The sequence below is a fragment of the Hydractinia symbiolongicarpus genome, chromosome 6 (assembly GCF_029227915.1).
Source record: "Hydractinia symbiolongicarpus strain clone_291-10 chromosome 6, HSymV2.1, whole genome shotgun sequence".
Lineage (NCBI taxonomy): Eukaryota > Metazoa > Cnidaria > Hydrozoa > Anthoathecata > Hydractiniidae > Hydractinia > Hydractinia symbiolongicarpus.
The window spans coordinates 19300016-19318786 of record NC_079880.1 but is presented as its reverse complement, the minus strand read 5'-3'; the positions used below and the strand labels follow the sequence as shown (position 1 = coordinate 19318786).

Genomic DNA, 18771 nt, shown 5'->3' with positions numbered 1-18771 from the left:
CTGAAGGTTTTTTGATGGCATCAATGTTCCAAAACTGGTGGTTTGACCACTTGGAAAATTGGCCTAATTTTGGTCTAAGATGGTCCCTATTTAACAGTCTGGAAAACGACACCAGGCTTTTTTACTCATTTCCAATTTATTTGGCTTTAAGGCGCACCACAAAGGCCTTACTAACTATAATAAACCAGCCGTTTCGGCAGGAAGTTCTAAGGTGTATTACTGATTTATACCATTCCTCCATATGGGAAGTATTTGAATTAGTTCTCCTATTGTGCAGAAAAATAATCACGTTATTAATAATTAATTATTTTCAACTGGCAGAGTAAAAGACGAAAGAAAAGTATCAAAGTGGAAAAACGAGTTCAAGTTTGTAAACAACGCTTTTTTCAAAACTAGAGGAAATGTAAAAATCGATAAAAACAACCATTTTTGATTTATTTCGTTTTTAAAAAGAATTCTAGCCTGTTGAAACTCCTTATATGTGTAAATACAAATCTAGCTTCATAAAATTTCAGATCACAAAAAAAAAAACGACCATTGTAGCTTGATGAAACTGGCGAAACCAACTAAACAGAAAATAATAACTTGATAACTTGAAAATAAATGATTTATTTGTAAAAATAATAGGTTTTTGTACCTTTTGTACAGTTTAACAAGGTAGTTCTGTTATCACTCAAAAAATAATAATTTACGTACCGCTACACTAGACTGGTACCCTTCCGTGCTTCACTAGTCTCGATAGCAAAAACGGCAACAAAAAAAGAAGCTGATTTTAAAGTTCTACCGGCTAAAGCCGTAGAACAATAATAATATTATTTGTGTCAATGTTTTTAATTACGTTTAATATTTAAATAGTCGGTTAACTATAAATATTTTTTGCATTCGATATTCTTAAATTTTACATCCTACTATGTATGTGAGGAATTTTATGTATGCCAGTTTGTGATTGCGTTTTACTTTTTGATGCATAAGGCAAATATTATATACACCTTGCTTATGAAGGCTTGGCATGGTAAAGATTAACTTGTGAACTATATAGCATCTAAACTGGCAATTTTATTCTACCTCAAATAATTTTGATGAGGCTCGCAGGAGTATAGTATGGCATGAAAAAAATTGATTGGTGAAGATAGAGATTTGCTGCTGATTACCCTGTGCCACCATCATTTTTTTCACAATCTTGTATTTTCCCCACTTAACATTAAGAGCCAATGAGTTTGCTAATACAGAGGATTCTTAAAAACAATGCTGAAAAAGTTAGGATTTTTAAAATTCCTGGAACCACATTTGGAAACTCTTCCGTAGTTTGCAAAATAATAATATATTAAATATATTAAATAATAAATTAAACTAAATTTTTTCTTTAATTAAAATAATAAATGTCCATGTGTTTGTTTGTTATAACTTTTATTTTTATGTCAATATTTTAGTAAAGTAGATATTCCAGCTTCTAGTAAAGCATGATTTCCAATAGAAGTTTTTTGGTTGCAAGTCCGTATCACTGCAGTCATACTACAGTTTCACATTTGAAACTAATCTGTTACAATTTACTACCATACAACATGTTAACAATCAAATTAAAAAAGAAATCTGTAAAATGTTTGTATGCAATTGACACAACTCATAAAACTTTCTTCATTTTCAAGAGCTAGTTACCAGAGATTCTTAATTAAAAAACAAAGTTTAAACGTATAGAAGAAATTCCATTTCTACTACCTAGCAGTTGTGGAGTTTTAGCCAATTAGTCTATAATGTTTATATGGAAGAATCAAAGCACTGTAAACTGTCTATTTTTGTTCAAAATTGTAGATACTGTTTGCAACGCAGGGTTATTTTAAAGGTGTTTTTAATAGTTAAGGCAACGGATGAATGTGAATTCTGTTTGTTATTTTTAGACATTGTATTTTCTAACAGAAGCAAATAGATTTGCTCCAGCAATAAAAGCACCAAGGTAAAAATTTGTGATGCATCTCTTTCATTTTTTGTAATTAGTGATTTAGTGCTTAAATATGGCGTGTTTTGATTGGCAGTAAGGCTTGGCAAAATGATAAAGGTGGTATTTAGTGCCATTCCTAAAAAGTATTTTATGCAATTTGGATATCCTTTGTTGTTTGCATAGTATTTAGAGAGTAATTTTACGGCAAGTTAATAAATTTATGATGTAAAGGTGCAGGGCTAATATAAAAAGCCATCAGTGGAATGTGTAGTCAGATCAAATGTTTTTACTTCAAGTCTGAATATATCACAATTTGTTATTACTTAAATACGACATCATAATTTATGCAGTATAATTAAATCTGAAATTTTTTAATTGTGAATGTCTTGAGAATGAAAAAAGCTTTTTAAAAAATTTAAAAATTTAACCAAATTTTTAAGTTCTATGAGATAAGTCCAACATGATTTTATACCTTCCCTTTAATGTATTGTCAAAGACATTTGCATGACTGGTACATATTATATTATTCAGGTAAGCCTAATACTTATACTGTTTTTTTTCTTTAAGAATTCTTTCTGATACATATCGATTAGTTTGTTTAAAACGTACAACACCTGAAGGATTGTACATTAGAAAGGTAATTATCTTTCTTGGCTTTTTCATTCAACGTTTTTTATAAACTATGGAAATTACAACAGCATGCATCGATAATTTTTTTCCTTATAGTTACCACAAGCTTAATGCTATTAATATCTTGTATTACATTATCTTATTGTTTTTTGATTATTTTAGATTGAACTTGAACATTACGGTGAAGCATTAGACCTTGCACAAAGGTTTAACCTTGACACTGATTTGGTGTATCAAAAACAATGGCGAAAGAAACCTGTTACAAAGATAAGCATTCATGATTACTTGGTAAGACATTGTTTTTAAAAACTACCAACTTTTTAGCATTTTGAATTACTCTAAGTACCATGGTATTATATGAGGATTTTTTTATACTAAACTAAATCGTGGGCTAATGAGCGTTTAGTATTGCATTTGCATAACATTTTTTTGTTAAAAACTGTTAAACCAATGCATCTGTTGATAAGAGCTTGAAACGCTCCTCATTAAAATGTATAGCATCATGTATATATGACAATTGGTTACTGAGATATGGGGGTTTAATGGTTTTTTCTAGTGACTAAAAAAGAAATTGATAAAAATCAACTATACCTGTCTCAAACATAGTGTATGATTATAAGACTAGTCGATAGAGCCCGTGAAAAAATCCACTAAGGCAGAAGAAAAATGGAAAAATAGGTTGGTTTAGATTTTTTGCTGACATCAGCAGTGCATTTAAAAAAAAAATTGGCGAAATTTAGTCATTCATTTTCTGTAATCTGTAGAGATTAAAACGCTTATCAAAATAATGTATAGTATCGTATCTTTTTGACAAACGCCTAAGGAAATATAATGGCTTAAAAAATTGCTGACATCAGCAAAGTCCTTCCCAAAAGTTCCAAAAAAAATTTCTTAACAAATCCGTACACCCGTTGCATTCACTGTATAGATCTTGAAATGCTGATCAAGAAAATGTTTAGGAACATGAACTTTTGACAAACGGTTGCAGAGATATTGGGGTTTGAAGGTTTTTTGATGACATTATTAGCCCGTCCCTTTTTTTGGATTCGGGGACCCTGTCTAAATTGGTCCCAGGTGGTCCCTAGTTAGCCACGCGGTGAAAAAACATTGACGTCACCACCTCGTTTCCAAGTTATTTGGTTTTAGTTGACTGTAATGGCTTCATTAATTTAATATAGGATATTGACATTAAAGTAGTGTTATTGACGTCACGCCGTAACCTCAAAAAATTTAACATATTAGGCATGCATTTTTCGGCAACTTCAAAGCAAAATGAACACATCCACTTTGCCTGTTACAGAGACACAGAACTGACGTATTATTATATAGATAAATGATTATTCTGTATATTATTATTTATTTAACATGAAGGGGAAGATTTATCTCTATTGGAAAATCTTTCTAGACAAAGGTTAAAGACCGGTATTGGGTATTAGATGAATGTTTACTTCGTATACCCGATGATTTTGATGCCATGGAAGAGTTGTTAAAGTATGGTTTGCTTGGCACGAGTTGGGAAGTGTTTCAAGTGATCGACAAAACTGATAAAAATCTCAAATTTGTTGTGGAAAAAAAATCGAATGAAGGCTTGGAGGAAGAAAAGGAAGATATTATTTTTACTGGGGCGTATGTCATATTATAATTTTTTTTATTTTATTTTTATTTAAGAATGTATTATGATTAATTTGACCTAAAATGACCTGATATGGGATGTGTACTTAACAAAGTTGGAGTTCCAGCCTGGCATCTTCTTTCTAAAGGCCAAATGTTTTCTGTCAAAAAACATATCCAGTTTTCTTGTGTGCTTAAGTATGCGAAGTGGGATTATTATTTTATTCTTTATTATGGAATGTTTGTTAACATTGAGTATTTCTTCTACAAGTGTACAAATAGGGATTAATATTTTGTTTCTTATTGATTATTCTATATAATTTTTCATGTGTGTTAATTCTGAACATTCTCATACGAAATTTTTGTAGTTTATCACCACAGCAACTTAAATTGTGTGGGTATCGATGGCAGTTGTTACAGTTTTTGGATCGCCTATCAACATACGAGGTACATCTTCATAATTGATCTTTGATGGTTTTAATAAATTTTAAATTTCATTTTAAGTTTGTTTAAGAAATTGGACAGCCAGATATTTCAAAGTAAATAAATTTTACTCACAGGTGATTCTTGGTGGTTCATTTAAAGCTAGAGATAAATTCTCAGCAAAGTACTTTTCAAAATTCCGCTCCTGTAATATTGTACACCAAGCTATAGAATACGCAAGAGATGAAGATTCCATTGCATTAGAACATTTATTTTCGTATCATGGAAAGGATGTGTTGCCCCATTGGTTGCCCCTGCTTTCAAACTTTCCGGAAACAACAAATTTAAGGGACTTTGAGCCCGTTATTCCAGAAATAGGGTTAGTGTTAATTTTTATTTGGTACAGTACAAACATAAACAAGTTCTATGGTTCACCATCAGGTTTTTTGTAAAATGTTATTCAGACAGTGATTCTAAGTGGAGCTGTTTATGCCTAAAATCAGATTTAGTTTTTCAGAAGTGTTTCATATGCTAGCAAGATTTTAAATTTCAAATGACCCAAATGTTTCAGTGAAACTTCAGAAGATCCAGAAATTCTACCATGGCTGGAGAAAAACCATCGTGATGAAGACTGGGTTGAACAAGAATCAATAATGAAGCAAATACAAAACGATTTGAGTCAAGAACAAAATTTAGGAGAATTTATTTATGAAGCGCAACCTGAATTAATGGAGTTTAAAAACTGTGAGAAGAAAAATGTGTTAGAACGATGGTTTAAAACAAGAATAAATGAAATCGACGTTAAGTCACAACAAATTGATAAATGTCTGGAACTTGCGAAACTTGGTTTAAAGCGAGGTCTAAGTGGATTGAAAGAATTACGGGATAATTTAGAAATAATGTATACCCTTGTGTACGATGTTGTTATAAACAAAAGTATCCATGTGACAGACTTTTTTGAGATGGATGATCTCTCGAAGATGAAATTGTTAATGTCGAAGACAACAGAGACAACGTTTATTGCAGATTTCAAGACATACCTAAGGCCTTACTTGGCTAGTGTTAGCAGAAAGTCATATAAAAAGAAACAAGAATTATTGCATCGATTCATGACTGATATTGCTAAGTCTGATTTGTCATGCTGCTTAAAACTATTTCAGCAATGTTCTCCAGAGGTATGCCATATTACTTGCAGTTACACCTAGATTACTTTCATTGCATAATGGTGTACATGCTGTGTAGAAATTCTGGAGAGATTGAAAAAACAAAGAGTCTCTTTGATAAAGGAGTCTCTTTTGTTATTCTTACCTCTTAGCAAAGAGAAATTTAGGTTTAATACTAACACAGTCTAGATCAAATTGAAAAAGGGTCAATAATATACCCGTCCAACACATGCTAGCATTAAAAACAGACGTTAAACCTTAATGATAACAACTTAGTTTGTGTTTTTTTGTAGATTGCTGAGCCGTTAATTCCGGATGTTGCGGAGCAAATAAAGTTAGCAATAGATTGCATTTATGCATGTATGCGTGATGATCAATTGAACATGGCGTTTGATATCGTTGAATGCTTACCATCTCGCGAGGAAGGGTGTGTATTTTTTGGTTTTTCACTTAACTTCTATACTCTTCGTTCGAACGTATGACTATATGATAAGACTTGCAGTCTGTCTGTGAGCCGATTTAACAATCACGCGTTTTGTAATCGAAAGGGTCTTTATAATCACACATTATTTTATGTGAACAGGTGCCAAGGATGCACAATATAACGATGCGAGAAATTTTTCGCTGACTAACAAATTGTCATATAAAAAAGAGTTGTTTTATTCTCTTGTGAATCATTCGTTTTAGAATTATTTCATCCCAGATTGAAGAGTTGCACACTCAATTAGATCAATTAGAACTGATCCTCAGTGGTGTTGAAATTTTGGAATATTATAGTCATCCAAAAACTATATCCTATGTTAATGAAACTAAATCAAATGCAGTCACCGCTAAAGAACTCCTTCAAATTTTGATTAAAAACACAACAAATAAAAAAACGTCAGCAAAACCTGCTGATTGGAATACGCTGCTTAAACATTCAATTAAACTAGTCCAGGATGTTTACACTTGCGTAGATGTCAAAACATGCCACCAGGTAAAGTATTGAGTTTAAATCATTAAAGCAAGTTTGTAATTTTTTCTTTCCTAAAATTATTTTTATTTTTTTAACTGCTGTCAGTATTTTTTTAGCATACAAAAACAACTTAACAAGCAAAACTTTAAATAAAGTTTTGAAACAATATTTAACAACATTTATAGCATGCTTTATTTAAGTGTGAATCCCACCCGGATCCTCACCCCTGTAGATTGTAAGATAAAATTATTTTAAAACAAGTTGTTGACACCTCAATGAACATTAAATTTGTTTTGTGTAAGCATAAATTATTAGCGTCATTGACATATATTATTAGTCTTTTTTAAAAAACATACAGGTTATATTTTTTCAGTAAAATATCCCGGTAACTCTGTATAGTAACCTTATTAAAACTTTTATATCACAGATCTTTGTTGAAGGCCTTCTTCAATCAGAAGTAAAACAAACAATCAACCTTGCAAAGGAACTGCTGAGTCCTATGAAACAGGGTGGGCCTCATCACTCAAGTGAAGCACATTTAAAGTCAGCATTATGTATTCTACCTTACGATGTTTCCGTTAAAGTGGTTGTTAACGCTTCCCAGTTATATTTTAATGCTGCGTCTTCTCTTAATGATGCATTGATGGATCTTGCAAGGTAAATGCAAATCCTTATCTTTTTATTAGTGTATTGTTTGCCTAGTGATAACAACACAAAATGGTAATGCAATGTTTTAACTGGATGCTCCATATTTTGATTACCATGACTCTGTAATAATAGTTGTATTTTGTTCAAATTTATATTTGGGCATAAGAACTAATTAGACAAATTCCATGGAGGAAGTACAGAATGATAATTGGCTAGAAAATATAGTCATTCAGGATTTTCCAGACCTCTGTTATTAATAGTTATATTGGTCGCAAAGACACTTTTATAACATTTTTATTTGTCAACAAAAATAAACACTTCCCATTGCAAATTGTTTGCATCTTCATGAAAGCAGCAAAACTGTTCGTTACTTCAATCTCTCATGCTAATATTAAGAAAAAAGTGGATTATTTCTTTGTTTGAGTAAATTGAAATAATTTTAACATATTTTTAGGTTGTGTTTATCATTTATCACACAGAAACCAGACATTATTCAAGATGAACTCAACCTTATCAACTGTTTGCAGCTGCTGTATGATTTTAATGTAACCATGTTACCGCTGCATGGTAATGTATTTTCTGTGTGCAGTTTGTAACTATGTGGTGATTATAATTAGGTGGTTTTTTTTTGAGCAAGATTATACCATGCTTTTTGTCAGTTTTTATTTGTATATTACATTTCAGTTCGTGTTTGTCCTGACAAACTGGAGCTTATTGAACTTTGCCTAAAGGAAAAAAGTTCGAATTATAAAAAGATTGAGAAAGTAAGTTGTTGTTTTTTAATTTATCGCATCAAGGAAAATTATTAGAAGCTGTCAATGTAGATATCTTCTTAAAAAATATTAAACACACTGAAAACAAAAGTGTTGTAAACTTTTTTTTTATTCATTTATGGTTTATTTTACGCAATCTACGAAATGTATTTTTTTCTGGTAATATGAAATCATATGCAGATAGATGGACCTATTAAATATGGATTTTGTCAATTAAAACTACTTTTTACTAATATGTACTAATAAGGGTGACCACTGAACAAGAAAAACCTAAAAATGCCTTTAAAAGATATATGGAAATGGGTCAGAAGAAAAGTTTAAAAACATAACTCGGAAAAATTTTTTGAAATGCTTGTAAATAGCAAATGAACCACACTAAACTACATGGTTCCTTTCCAAACCTCTTATTTTAATTCAATGTTTTGGCAATCTTTTTATCAACTTTTATTTCAGCTTTTAAAGATCGGAGATTTGTTAAAAATTTGTGGGGAAGACACCAAAGAACGGTATGGAAAAATTAGAATTAAAATTGCAGTGGAAGCATTTGAGAACCAAGATTACTTATTTACTTCTGCTCTTTGTCATCGATTGACTGACGATGGTTATGAACCTGCTTGGGAAATTTGTCGGTACGTTGTTTCTTCTAAAAGGATCTAGAGGTCTAGAAAAAAAATTTTAACAGTAGAGAAATATAATCTGGAGTAAGTAACCTAGAAAGAATACTCCAGTCAAGGCTTTTGTAAGATATGATGATTTTTCAACTTCGTATAGCAATGCCTCAAATGGTGATTATGTTTACATATATCATTGGATTAATTTTTGTATCTGCCTCCTGGACGTCTAGGAAAACTATTTGGATGATAGTAATATTTATTAATTCCTTAAAGTTAGTCAATGTGTTTTTCTGTTCAGCTAAAGAGAATAATTTTTTTAACCATGGTCATATACACATGGAATTAACCAGTCAGCAGCAACTCCTGTATAAATATTTGTTTACTTTTTTTAGTAAACTTGGCCAGTGTAATGATTACATGAATTACACATCAAGGTTAGCAAAACTTATTCTTGCTTGTTTACAACATTCTATTAGCTTCTAAGTTGTATGTATTGCTTCTTCTTACTTTTTTTCCACAAACAAATAAGTGAATATGCATTAGTTTGTTATCAAATTCTCTTGGAGGATTAACATATGTGGAGGAGTGCGTCTATTTATACGCGCTATTAAGTAGACATGTAATTTGTTATGTCTAACGTTTTCCTATTGTTCATCATGTTGCAGCGAACTTCTGTTTAAAGTTTTGTACTGAAATGCTACCTAATACTTGCTTTCTGTCTGTCTGTGAGCCAATTTTTGTTCTGATTTCTTTGTGTAGACAAAAGCTTTTAAGCTTCGTGTTGACCTACTGTCCCATCTATCACATTGAAGATATTTTAAATGAAAAGACATTGCTGGAAACACAGGTAGGTCTTAACAACTTTAAGACTAGTGGTTCTGTTCTGCCAAAAACGGAAGATAACAAGAAGATAACATGTTAACATTTTCATAAATGACATGGAATTTTTATGCAAATTTTACCTGTAAAAACAGTGAAGGATTTTAGGAGTATTTATTCACATATGTTTTTATTTATAAAGCATCAATATTTTAACTTGTCAAACAAATCAATGTATTGCAGTACCAGAGTTTGCAGCCAACCTGAAAATTAGACAGTGGTCAAAAAATGTAGAAAAAGGCTATATTGTGTTGAAGTTTGAACATGCTTGGTCCTTCTTACAATACTACATTAAACCTTAAAATTGGGGATGTATATGTTTATGGAATTTATACTGGAAAAAACGAATGGTTTGCTTTAGCAAAAGAATCCTGACTTCACTTCCTCAAAATAATGAGAAATGTTACTTTTTTTCCTTCTTTAGATATTATATGAGAAACTAAGTGAACATATTAAAGATGAGGAACAAGACTCAGAAGATATTGTTGATGGGGTATGACCGTAAATTGAAAACAAACCCAAGAGATAATAATAGAAATGCGCGAATATCTATGCATACCATGAACTACCATTTTTTTATAGCAACGCAATATTTAAGATAAGCCTCAATGTTTCTTAAGCTTTTATTTCTACACCTAAATGTTGCTTTCATTCATTGAATTTTCACTTAGAAAGATCAGATACACGTATTTGCTCCATTAGGTTAGCCAGCTAATCGAAATCACTTTTTAACATAATTTTGAACATATTTACATCTGAGAAACTTTCTATTTTTATAGTTCCTGTCCTTTCTATTTTTTTTTTATATTTGCTTACCTCACGCTGTGATGTTGCTTAGTAATGGCATCAGTATGTTAAAGGATTTATTTCTCAGATTGCCTTTAAAATATGGCTTATAAAAAAATATATATATGAACAAGAAGGACTGATAATAAAGGTGTTATCTTATGACACAGAGTGTGTTTTAGCAATCTTGTAAAAAGAAACGAGACAAAGATGGTAGCTTCAAAGATGGTAGCTTCAAGAAGTGATGACAAATCTCGTAACGTAATTTCTTTACTTTAGAATCAATCTTCAATTATAAAAAAGACAAGGACACAAACAAAGAAACTAATATCTGGTGTAACAGACACGAAGTGGGTAAGTGATGCAATGAAATGGGTTCAAACCAGCAAGAACGTATCACATAGTACCGTGCAAGATGATACGTTCAGTACAGTTGAATATCCTCCATTTTACCAATCATTAGCTAAAAGGAAATTGGATAACAAAGTCAAGATGGGTGTAAGAATGTTTAAAATCTTTTCTGTTTTGTTTTTATATGTTTATTTATTTTTTTATTTGTGTTGCATTAGATCAATTGTACTACAATAACAATTCATTTTCTTTTTGTAAGATTGAATTCACCACATTAAAAAATATTCTTCTCTCAAGATTTTTTAACTTTGGGTCTTAACATGGCTTAGTATAAGCATAAATTCGAAACTCTTTTTCACTCTCGAAAGAATTGTTATGGTGACATTAATGGCACAGTTGAATTCTTTCTAATTTTTGTCTTTCATGTTTCCGGTCAGTTTCAAAAAATATTTGACTTAATTGATGTGTTAGCTCTTTTTAAAATGATTGTAAAATTGCAAACGTTTTTGGTGCGGATTTTGAATCAATTTCCTGTAAAACTAAATTCCAGACAGGTGTATGTGAAGAATAAGCAAAATCCACACGTAGAAAAATTTGATTTTTTTTTATGTTTTTTTTTTTTTTGAAATTAAATGCATATGATCCTCAATGCCATTATATTACCATTTTTAAAATTAGCATAGATTGTAATACAACTTCTTTATTTTGTTCAACTAATTAATTTTATCTTGCATTAGCTTCAAGAATATTTTGATTGCTTAGCTGGCTTGGAAAGTGAAGTCAAAGTCACAAATAGTCTCCTTTTGAGGAGTCAAAAATTATCTGAGCGCAGAGCTGAAGGAGAAGTTATTGAGGAAACTGATGAAGGTATGTGCTGCAATATTCTCTGCTGTTGTGGAGAAGTCTTCGCAGTTAGCATAGATGAATATAATGTCTGTCTGGTCAAGGAAATCAATAAAAAGTTAGGTGATTCACATAGATTCACATAATCAGGAAAATGTGGTAAAATTTCTGGAAAATCAGGGACAAAACGTATGCATAACTGATACCAATGCCAACCCATTACAGCACAGGAGTTAATAACAGAACCTGATTAGGTAGACTTTATGGCTATTTCTGACTCCTGGTATGCTCAAAAAAGGAGCATCAAAAGAAAAAGGGTATAACATCAGGAAGTATTCTCTAAAGTTTTGTCAAAAACAAGTAAACGCAGTTATTAACCATCTCTAATATTTCTTTTTGCTGGCAAATGTATTTTAACCTATGCTATAAATGTTTTACGCAATAAATCTTTTAGCAACCAACTGCTTATATTTTGACTCCAAATAAAACGTTCACGTATTTTTTTAGCACTTGTCAATCTAGCTGCTGGTGAGTTTAAACAAGACAGTCTGTTGAGTATTGCATATATGATGGCATTATCTTCGGTAGGAAGCTGTGTTTATGCTTTTTAATGTTTTGTTATGTTTACAAAGTTGTTCCTACCATGTTCGCATGCAATTTTAACGTAATGAAGATACCAGCGTATTTTCAATACAGTCTGAGGTAAAGATTGCATAATAGTGCTTCACGTACTTTAAGTTTCCAAACTATTTAAAAAGGATCCATCAAAATGTGTATACTCAAAATACATATGGAAACAATCATTGCACTAGAATCTTAATACACCTGAAAGAAATTTTCTATGTCTTGAATACTATCTTGAACAAGTCGCTTAAAGCAAGTCCACCACAAAAAAGTTTATAGACAAACTAAGAAACCATGGTATTTATATTTATACAATATTGGTACAATGTCGAGAATTCAATTGATTATGAAAAAGCTATAATTCGAGAAAAAATTGCTGAAAAAATTTATATTTGTGAGTTGTACATATTGGAGAATAAACACACGTATATGAAATTCTAACATGTTTATTTTCAGCCCAACTTGGTAGCAGAAGTGTTCAACAAACAGCGAAGAACAAAATTCAACTTCATCTTTGCAGCCTATTACCACGCTCTACAACTCTACACTAATGACAATTCGCTGGCTTCAAAATCCATAGCTGATGTGTATTCTACTGAACCAAAACAAATCTTAACTTACATGTTAAAGAGGTTTGGTAACGAAGATGAATTAGCTAAACACGAGTCAGGGAGATGTTTAATCACCAATTTGACAAATTTGTCGGATCTGTTACAGGCTCATATGTTACAAGATTTAGATAAAGGTATGTTTGACAATCTTAGTCGTGAGTTAGGCGTTATTTATCGTATTCTGATTCTTGTTGCTTATTTCTTGTTTGTTTGTTATATTATAACGGCAATTCTCCTCGAAAAGTTTTCTTTGAATGTCATCTTAAATAAACGTGTGGTATATATGTAAATAGTGAGTTTTTTTATAAAGGTGTTCATAATTGTTTTTGCTTCTGAAAATATTTGAACAGAACTTTTTCTTGGTCTTTTTCAAATATAACTTGTAGAAGTTGTATTTGATATTTGTGCAATCCCTACGGAGTGAATAAGAATTCATATTGCCATAACAAAATCGGTTTTCTGCCATTTTCTAAAAATTGTAGAAAACTGTTTTTAATCCGCATTTTGGAACGCCATGAAGTGATCATTGCAGTTTATATGACACACAGTACAAGATTGTGACTTCCTTTGTTGTCGCTTTACCATATTTACCACAATTTTGTGAATTAAAGAGAACTTAATTCTTACTTTTGATGCAACATAATTGTAGTTACCCATAGTTTGGTACTCAACATTTCAAAAAAGCGCTCCTTCGCGCCTTATATCAACTAAAGAAAGAGAAGTTAGTCTTATTCATCTTTTGTGTAACTTTTTTTTCTTATATCTCTCGTCTTTCATATTTTAGGAGTTGATATTGAACGTTTTGCAGTTGATAATGAATACAAGAAAGAAACAATCCTTGGCCTTGCTATGTAAGTACAGTGCAATACATGTCCACAAATTTATTTCCTAAGTCTTAGTATTTTGAACAAATTTCTTTGTCCTTTGTCCGTTGTCATGTACAACTCCCTATGCATATTGCTGCCTCATTCGGTATTTGTCAATTCGATGAAGCCTTCTGTAATTTGGGAAGAACGTTTTTATTTATGGCTGTAACTGCAATGGTATATTAAAAATAACTTTCCGTTGCTTTCTTTTGCAGATGTGTAAACTGGACTTAAAATGCACTGCCTAATGTGTCTTCATTGCTAAATTTTTGATTTAATGTATGTAAGGCAGCTAAGACCCTTGTGTTGTAAGTAGGCGTCCTAACGTTAGTAAGGAATCTGCGTGCATCAAAAATGTGGAGAGCGTTTATAATTGGTTGTGGGGGACGGTTTTAATTTTGTTTACATACCTCTGATATATTGAACAGTATTATAGATGTTATATTTATAACAAGGCGACCTCATGTTATCTGAAGTAATGAAAAAGTCATGACATTGTGTGTTAAGAGTCTGCATATTGTTCATGGATGTCTCTTTCCATTTGGTGTTTTATTCTGACATTTTTTTATGCACTCATCTCGGTTATTTGAGTTATGTTTTCTCATCTATTTCTTTGTTACCAGTATTTAATTTACAAGCTAAAAAAAATTAAAAGACCTAGAAAAGACATTAAAAACTGATTAAGTTTATTTTAAAATGTCTGTAGCAAACTTTTTGTAACCAAAGTTGCAACTAACCTAGTCTACATGTATATGTGTAAAGGGACGAAACTGTATAATAATTATGTAAAACGGAATCTATGTCATAAGAACATTAAGTGATGTTTGAGCGCACATGAGGAAATAAAGAAGTATGACCTGTACGCAGTGAAAAAAAGCGAAGGAGACAAAACTGTTCAGTTTTTCTTTAATTTTATGCGATCTTTTACCTTCTGGAATTCATTTTACTTTGCTTTGAGGTTTCTTTTCATTTTTTTGCTAATTTAACTTGATATTTCCGTTTTACATGAAACCTTTGAATGGTTGGTCTTACAGAATGATGAAATTTATTTTTCTAATTTTCAGGAGTACCGAAGAGACACTGATGGATACTTGCATTCTATTGGCTGATAAATATGATGTGGAATTATGGGAAGTTATGTTGTCACATGTTGAATTTTTATTTACAGACAGTGGGTATGTTGAAATTGTTTTGGAAATTATTTTGATAAACTCAGAATTTGAGTTTGTGTGGCTGACAACACTAAATATTGTTGTAATGGCTTCCTTTGTCATGCAGTACACAAATCCATTTTTTTCATAATTTTACTTATCAAAAGTTACATGCAAATATTAGTATCATTTATTACTATTTAGCAAAATTCACAATACTCGAAAAATCTTATCTTTTCTAGCAATTTTATTTTATGAGTTAATTTTGGTGAGAGAAATGATATGTGGGTATGGAAACAAAGTGGCAAAAGAGTTATAACTCACCCAAGTCCAAATGATTCACCCTTAAAGTATAGCTTTTACTGCTATTGTATGGAGTATTGTTTCATGTATAGGAGCCTGCTACGTGTTTCTTTAAATCTAACTGATTAAATTGTAAAGAAAATTGTAAGCTTTGAAGTCACGATATATTGTACGTCGTGGTTTACATCTGTACAATGTCTTGTACAAGAATATAAAATTGTGCACAATTAATTGTATACAATATATTGTACCAGTGCCAACCGTACAACGGAAACGCTTTCAAACGATTTTTTCGCATAATTTTTAGTTTGAAAGCAAAGGCTATCCGTGACGACCTTAATAAATGGAACATCGAAAACACGTTGAAAGGGAAAGCTGACAAAGTGTTTGATCGACTGAAGAAGTATGTTTATCCTGAACTAGATGGCAATGATCACAACATTCTGTTGCTGTTTTACGTTTTTCTGTTGAATTGCACTTCTCCAACGAGAGTACTCGAGGTAAGAAGTGATTGTTCATATTGTTGTGAGCGTTCTTTGTTGAAGTAGTCGTCGTCTCTTGTTTATTGTAGTTGTGGTCGTTGTCGCTGTTGCTATTACTTTTGCTGTAGTCGACCTCATCATTCCTATCGTCGTCGTTGTTGTTGTCGTCGTTATTGTTGTCGTCATTGTTGTCGTTGTCAGATTTATTGTTGCTGTTGTTACTGTTACTGTAGTCAGCATCATTGTTGTTATCGTCGACGTTGTTGTTTCCGTTGTTGTTGTCGTCGTCGCACTTGTCGTTGTCGTCTTCGTCCTTGTCGTTGTCGTCTTCGTCCTTGCCGTTGTCGTCGTCCTTGTGCTGTCGTCATTGTTGTATTAGTCGTCATCATCCTTGTCTTGGTTGTAGTGTTTGTCGTCGTCGTCCATGCCATTGTTGTCAGATTCACTGTAGTTGTAGTCATTGTTCTTGTCCTTGTTGTTTTTGTTGTTGTTGTGGTCGTCGTTGCAACTGCTGTTTGCGTAATTCTTCTAGCTGCTACCATTTCAGGGAAAACTGAATCTGGATGCACATGTTAAGCTTCTTAAGAAAATAAAAGCGGCAGCTCCGTCTCTGGATTACAAAGCATTGATTCATGGTAATGCACCATTAGAGGTCATTAAAACCTCAGTGAAGGAGAACAATGTGCACCTACTTGCAAAGATTGCATCGAAGATACCTCAGGTATATTTATTTGGATTGGGGAAGGGTTCAGTGCCAAAAAAGGTTTCAATTAAAGAGACGCTCGTCCTTCCAACCTGCGGTAGAATATGTGAAAGCTTACATGAATTGAAATTGTAATTACTCTATATTTTAATTTCATCCTCATTTTGTACTTTTTGATTTTTTTAGAGCGACGGCAGTTTCTTGACAGCTAACAAAGTATTCCTCGCCTACATGAAAAACGCATTCTGGCAACCTGATAAAAACACAGAGAAGGTACATTAAACTGTTCTCGTGCAGTAATTCTTGTGAAAGACTATGCAGCTTTCATGCAGGCTAAGATTCTTCAAAATTTGTTTGAGCTAAACAAATGTTTTTTCTTAGTGAAAAATTAAAATTGACACCTGGTAAAATATTTCCTTAAAAAATGTTACAAACAAATGTGCTCGCATAAAAGGAGTAAAAGTAAGGAAGGAATGGATGAAAATGATGGTATAAAGAAATGTCCAGAAATTATAGAATGAATAAGTGATGATGAAACTAGAGATTAACAATTATAAGCATAATAGAAGATTAAAACGAGCGGATTATATTGAGGCTCAACTTAAAATAAACTGCTTAAAAAAGGTGTAACATATTTTCAATAAACGCCTCCTCTCTTTTAAACGTCCTTTTAATAAACGCCCCTCTAATATATGCCCCCTTTAAAAGTAAAAATATTTTACATATCAAAATAATTTTCGCAGTGCGTTTATTGGAGAAAATACGGTGACGTAAGTTCAATTGTTTTTGTTATTTTTAGCTCGACTGGTTGCATCATTTTGAATCCTGCCAAAAGTTTCTCCCTAAAATCAACACCATGGATGTAGTTGAGTTCTTTGACCATATCATCTTCTCAGAAAACGCTTTTGACTTGCTTACCCATGACGTTCGAATAGAGATTACTAACAGACTTTTGAAGTACATGAGACAACAAAAAGGTGCCGATGAAGAAAAATTGAAAGGCCAAGATAATAGGTTTGTTTATTGTTGTTGGCTTTTTATATTTTCTTTTTAAATATTTTGAATGACTTAAGAAAGTTTGAGTTTGTAATAAAGTTATTGATAACTAACTAGACCCTATCACTTAGAGGGTTTTCTAGTTACCTTTCATGGGCATACTATAAGTTTCTGGAAATTTTCATACAATAAACCTTGCTTTTCGACAAAACCCATTATTTTTAATCAGACTAGATTACAAGCTTGATAAATATATTCAAAACATTGTGTTTTGTTTTGGTACGTCGTCTTGTTGTGCTTGCAGGAATCCTTTGCGATGCACTTTTAGTCCTTTTTTTAGAGTCGCGTTTATTGTATAGGGTTTTTTGTGCTTTGTGCTCAACAAAATTTCAAATATGGCGAAACATGTAAAACAAATTTAGAAAAAACTTTACTAATATAAAAAAATTGTGAAAAAATTGTCCGATTGGTCCCGACTAGAACTTTGTCCTAATTTTTCTGTAACCATGAATAAGAACTTTTTTCTTCAGGGATGAAGTTTTAGGAGAGTACGATGCAGTATTAACACATTTACAAGAAGGTTTGAAACATTTGAACACCTTACAAAGTGATGTATTTTGGAAATTAATGAATTCAGAAAAGGTAATTTCGTACTCAGGCCCCTTCTGCGTCGATCTAATGTTCGCCGTTGAACTGTTTTTTTGATTGATTTATTGTATATCTTGTGTTTAGGAGACACGGAAGACTTTTGCTAAAAATTACGATTTGTCAAAAGGCGACGGCCGTGAAATTCAAGATTTATGTTCTCGCATGTTTCAACAATTCGAATCACCCGAACTGATTGCTTCTGTACTGTCTTTAAATGGTCAAGCCCAACAAATTGGTACTGTTCTGCAAAATACACTGCAAGTGATGTTAGGTGAACTGCAGAAAACAAGGTAAGTCTGTATAAAGATTCCTAAACACTTTATGCTAGAAAAGTTTGAAATGTACGAATCTTAAATATGTGTAAGGACTGCTCGTCCAAGCAATTTGGACATAGCAATAAAACAGCTAAGATACTTTCCTCGTGCCATACATATTAGCTCGAGTGATCTCCATCCATTGTAAGCAGCTTCGTGTAGTTATTTCACAATCATTTTGAAATGTTTCTTATCCGCAAGAAACTGAAACAAGATTGGCGAAACATATGTATAGTAGAGAACATATTTTGACTTCTCTGTTTCATGCTTTTTATCCCGTATAGTATAATTAAAATACGTATAGGGCTTTTGTATATATCCTTGTATCTTTTGAAAAAAAGGGAATTTACTTTATGCCATTAGATTCGAACATGTGACAACCACGGAATGCACAGCCGGACATTATATTGAATTTACTGTATTCGTAGCTTCTAGAAATGTTCTATCGGGTTTGTAGTTAC

General features: G+C 32.0%; 1 protein-coding gene across 1 annotated transcript in view; it reads left to right on the top strand.

Annotated features, from left to right (window-relative positions):
• LOC130647373 (NBAS subunit of NRZ tethering complex-like) overlaps positions 1–18771 on the top strand; it is a 31014-nt gene that overhangs the window by 8206 nt on the left and 4037 nt on the right. The window contains exons 20-47 of the mRNA XM_057453213.1: positions 1896–1951; positions 2504–2573; positions 2729–2854; positions 3972–4192; positions 4546–4624; positions 4738–4979; positions 5172–5775; positions 6057–6190; positions 6451–6739; positions 7146–7375; positions 7821–7933; positions 8051–8130; positions 8593–8768; positions 9146–9187; positions 9513–9600; positions 10057–10125; positions 10698–10916; positions 11507–11636; positions 12120–12196; positions 12693–12981; positions 13632–13698; positions 14778–14888; positions 15475–15667; positions 16197–16370; positions 16539–16625; positions 17152–17366; positions 17879–17990; positions 18081–18286. Coding sequence (XP_057309196.1) covers positions 1896–1951; positions 2504–2573; positions 2729–2854; positions 3972–4192; positions 4546–4624; positions 4738–4979; positions 5172–5775; positions 6057–6190; positions 6451–6739; positions 7146–7375; positions 7821–7933; positions 8051–8130; positions 8593–8768; positions 9146–9187; positions 9513–9600; positions 10057–10125; positions 10698–10916; positions 11507–11636; positions 12120–12196; positions 12693–12981; positions 13632–13698; positions 14778–14888; positions 15475–15667; positions 16197–16370; positions 16539–16625; positions 17152–17366; positions 17879–17990; positions 18081–18286 — 4499 coding nt within the window. The remainder of the gene's footprint in view (positions 1–1895; positions 1952–2503; positions 2574–2728; positions 2855–3971; positions 4193–4545; positions 4625–4737; positions 4980–5171; positions 5776–6056; positions 6191–6450; positions 6740–7145; positions 7376–7820; positions 7934–8050; positions 8131–8592; positions 8769–9145; positions 9188–9512; positions 9601–10056; positions 10126–10697; positions 10917–11506; positions 11637–12119; positions 12197–12692; positions 12982–13631; positions 13699–14777; positions 14889–15474; positions 15668–16196; positions 16371–16538; positions 16626–17151; positions 17367–17878; positions 17991–18080; positions 18287–18771) is intronic.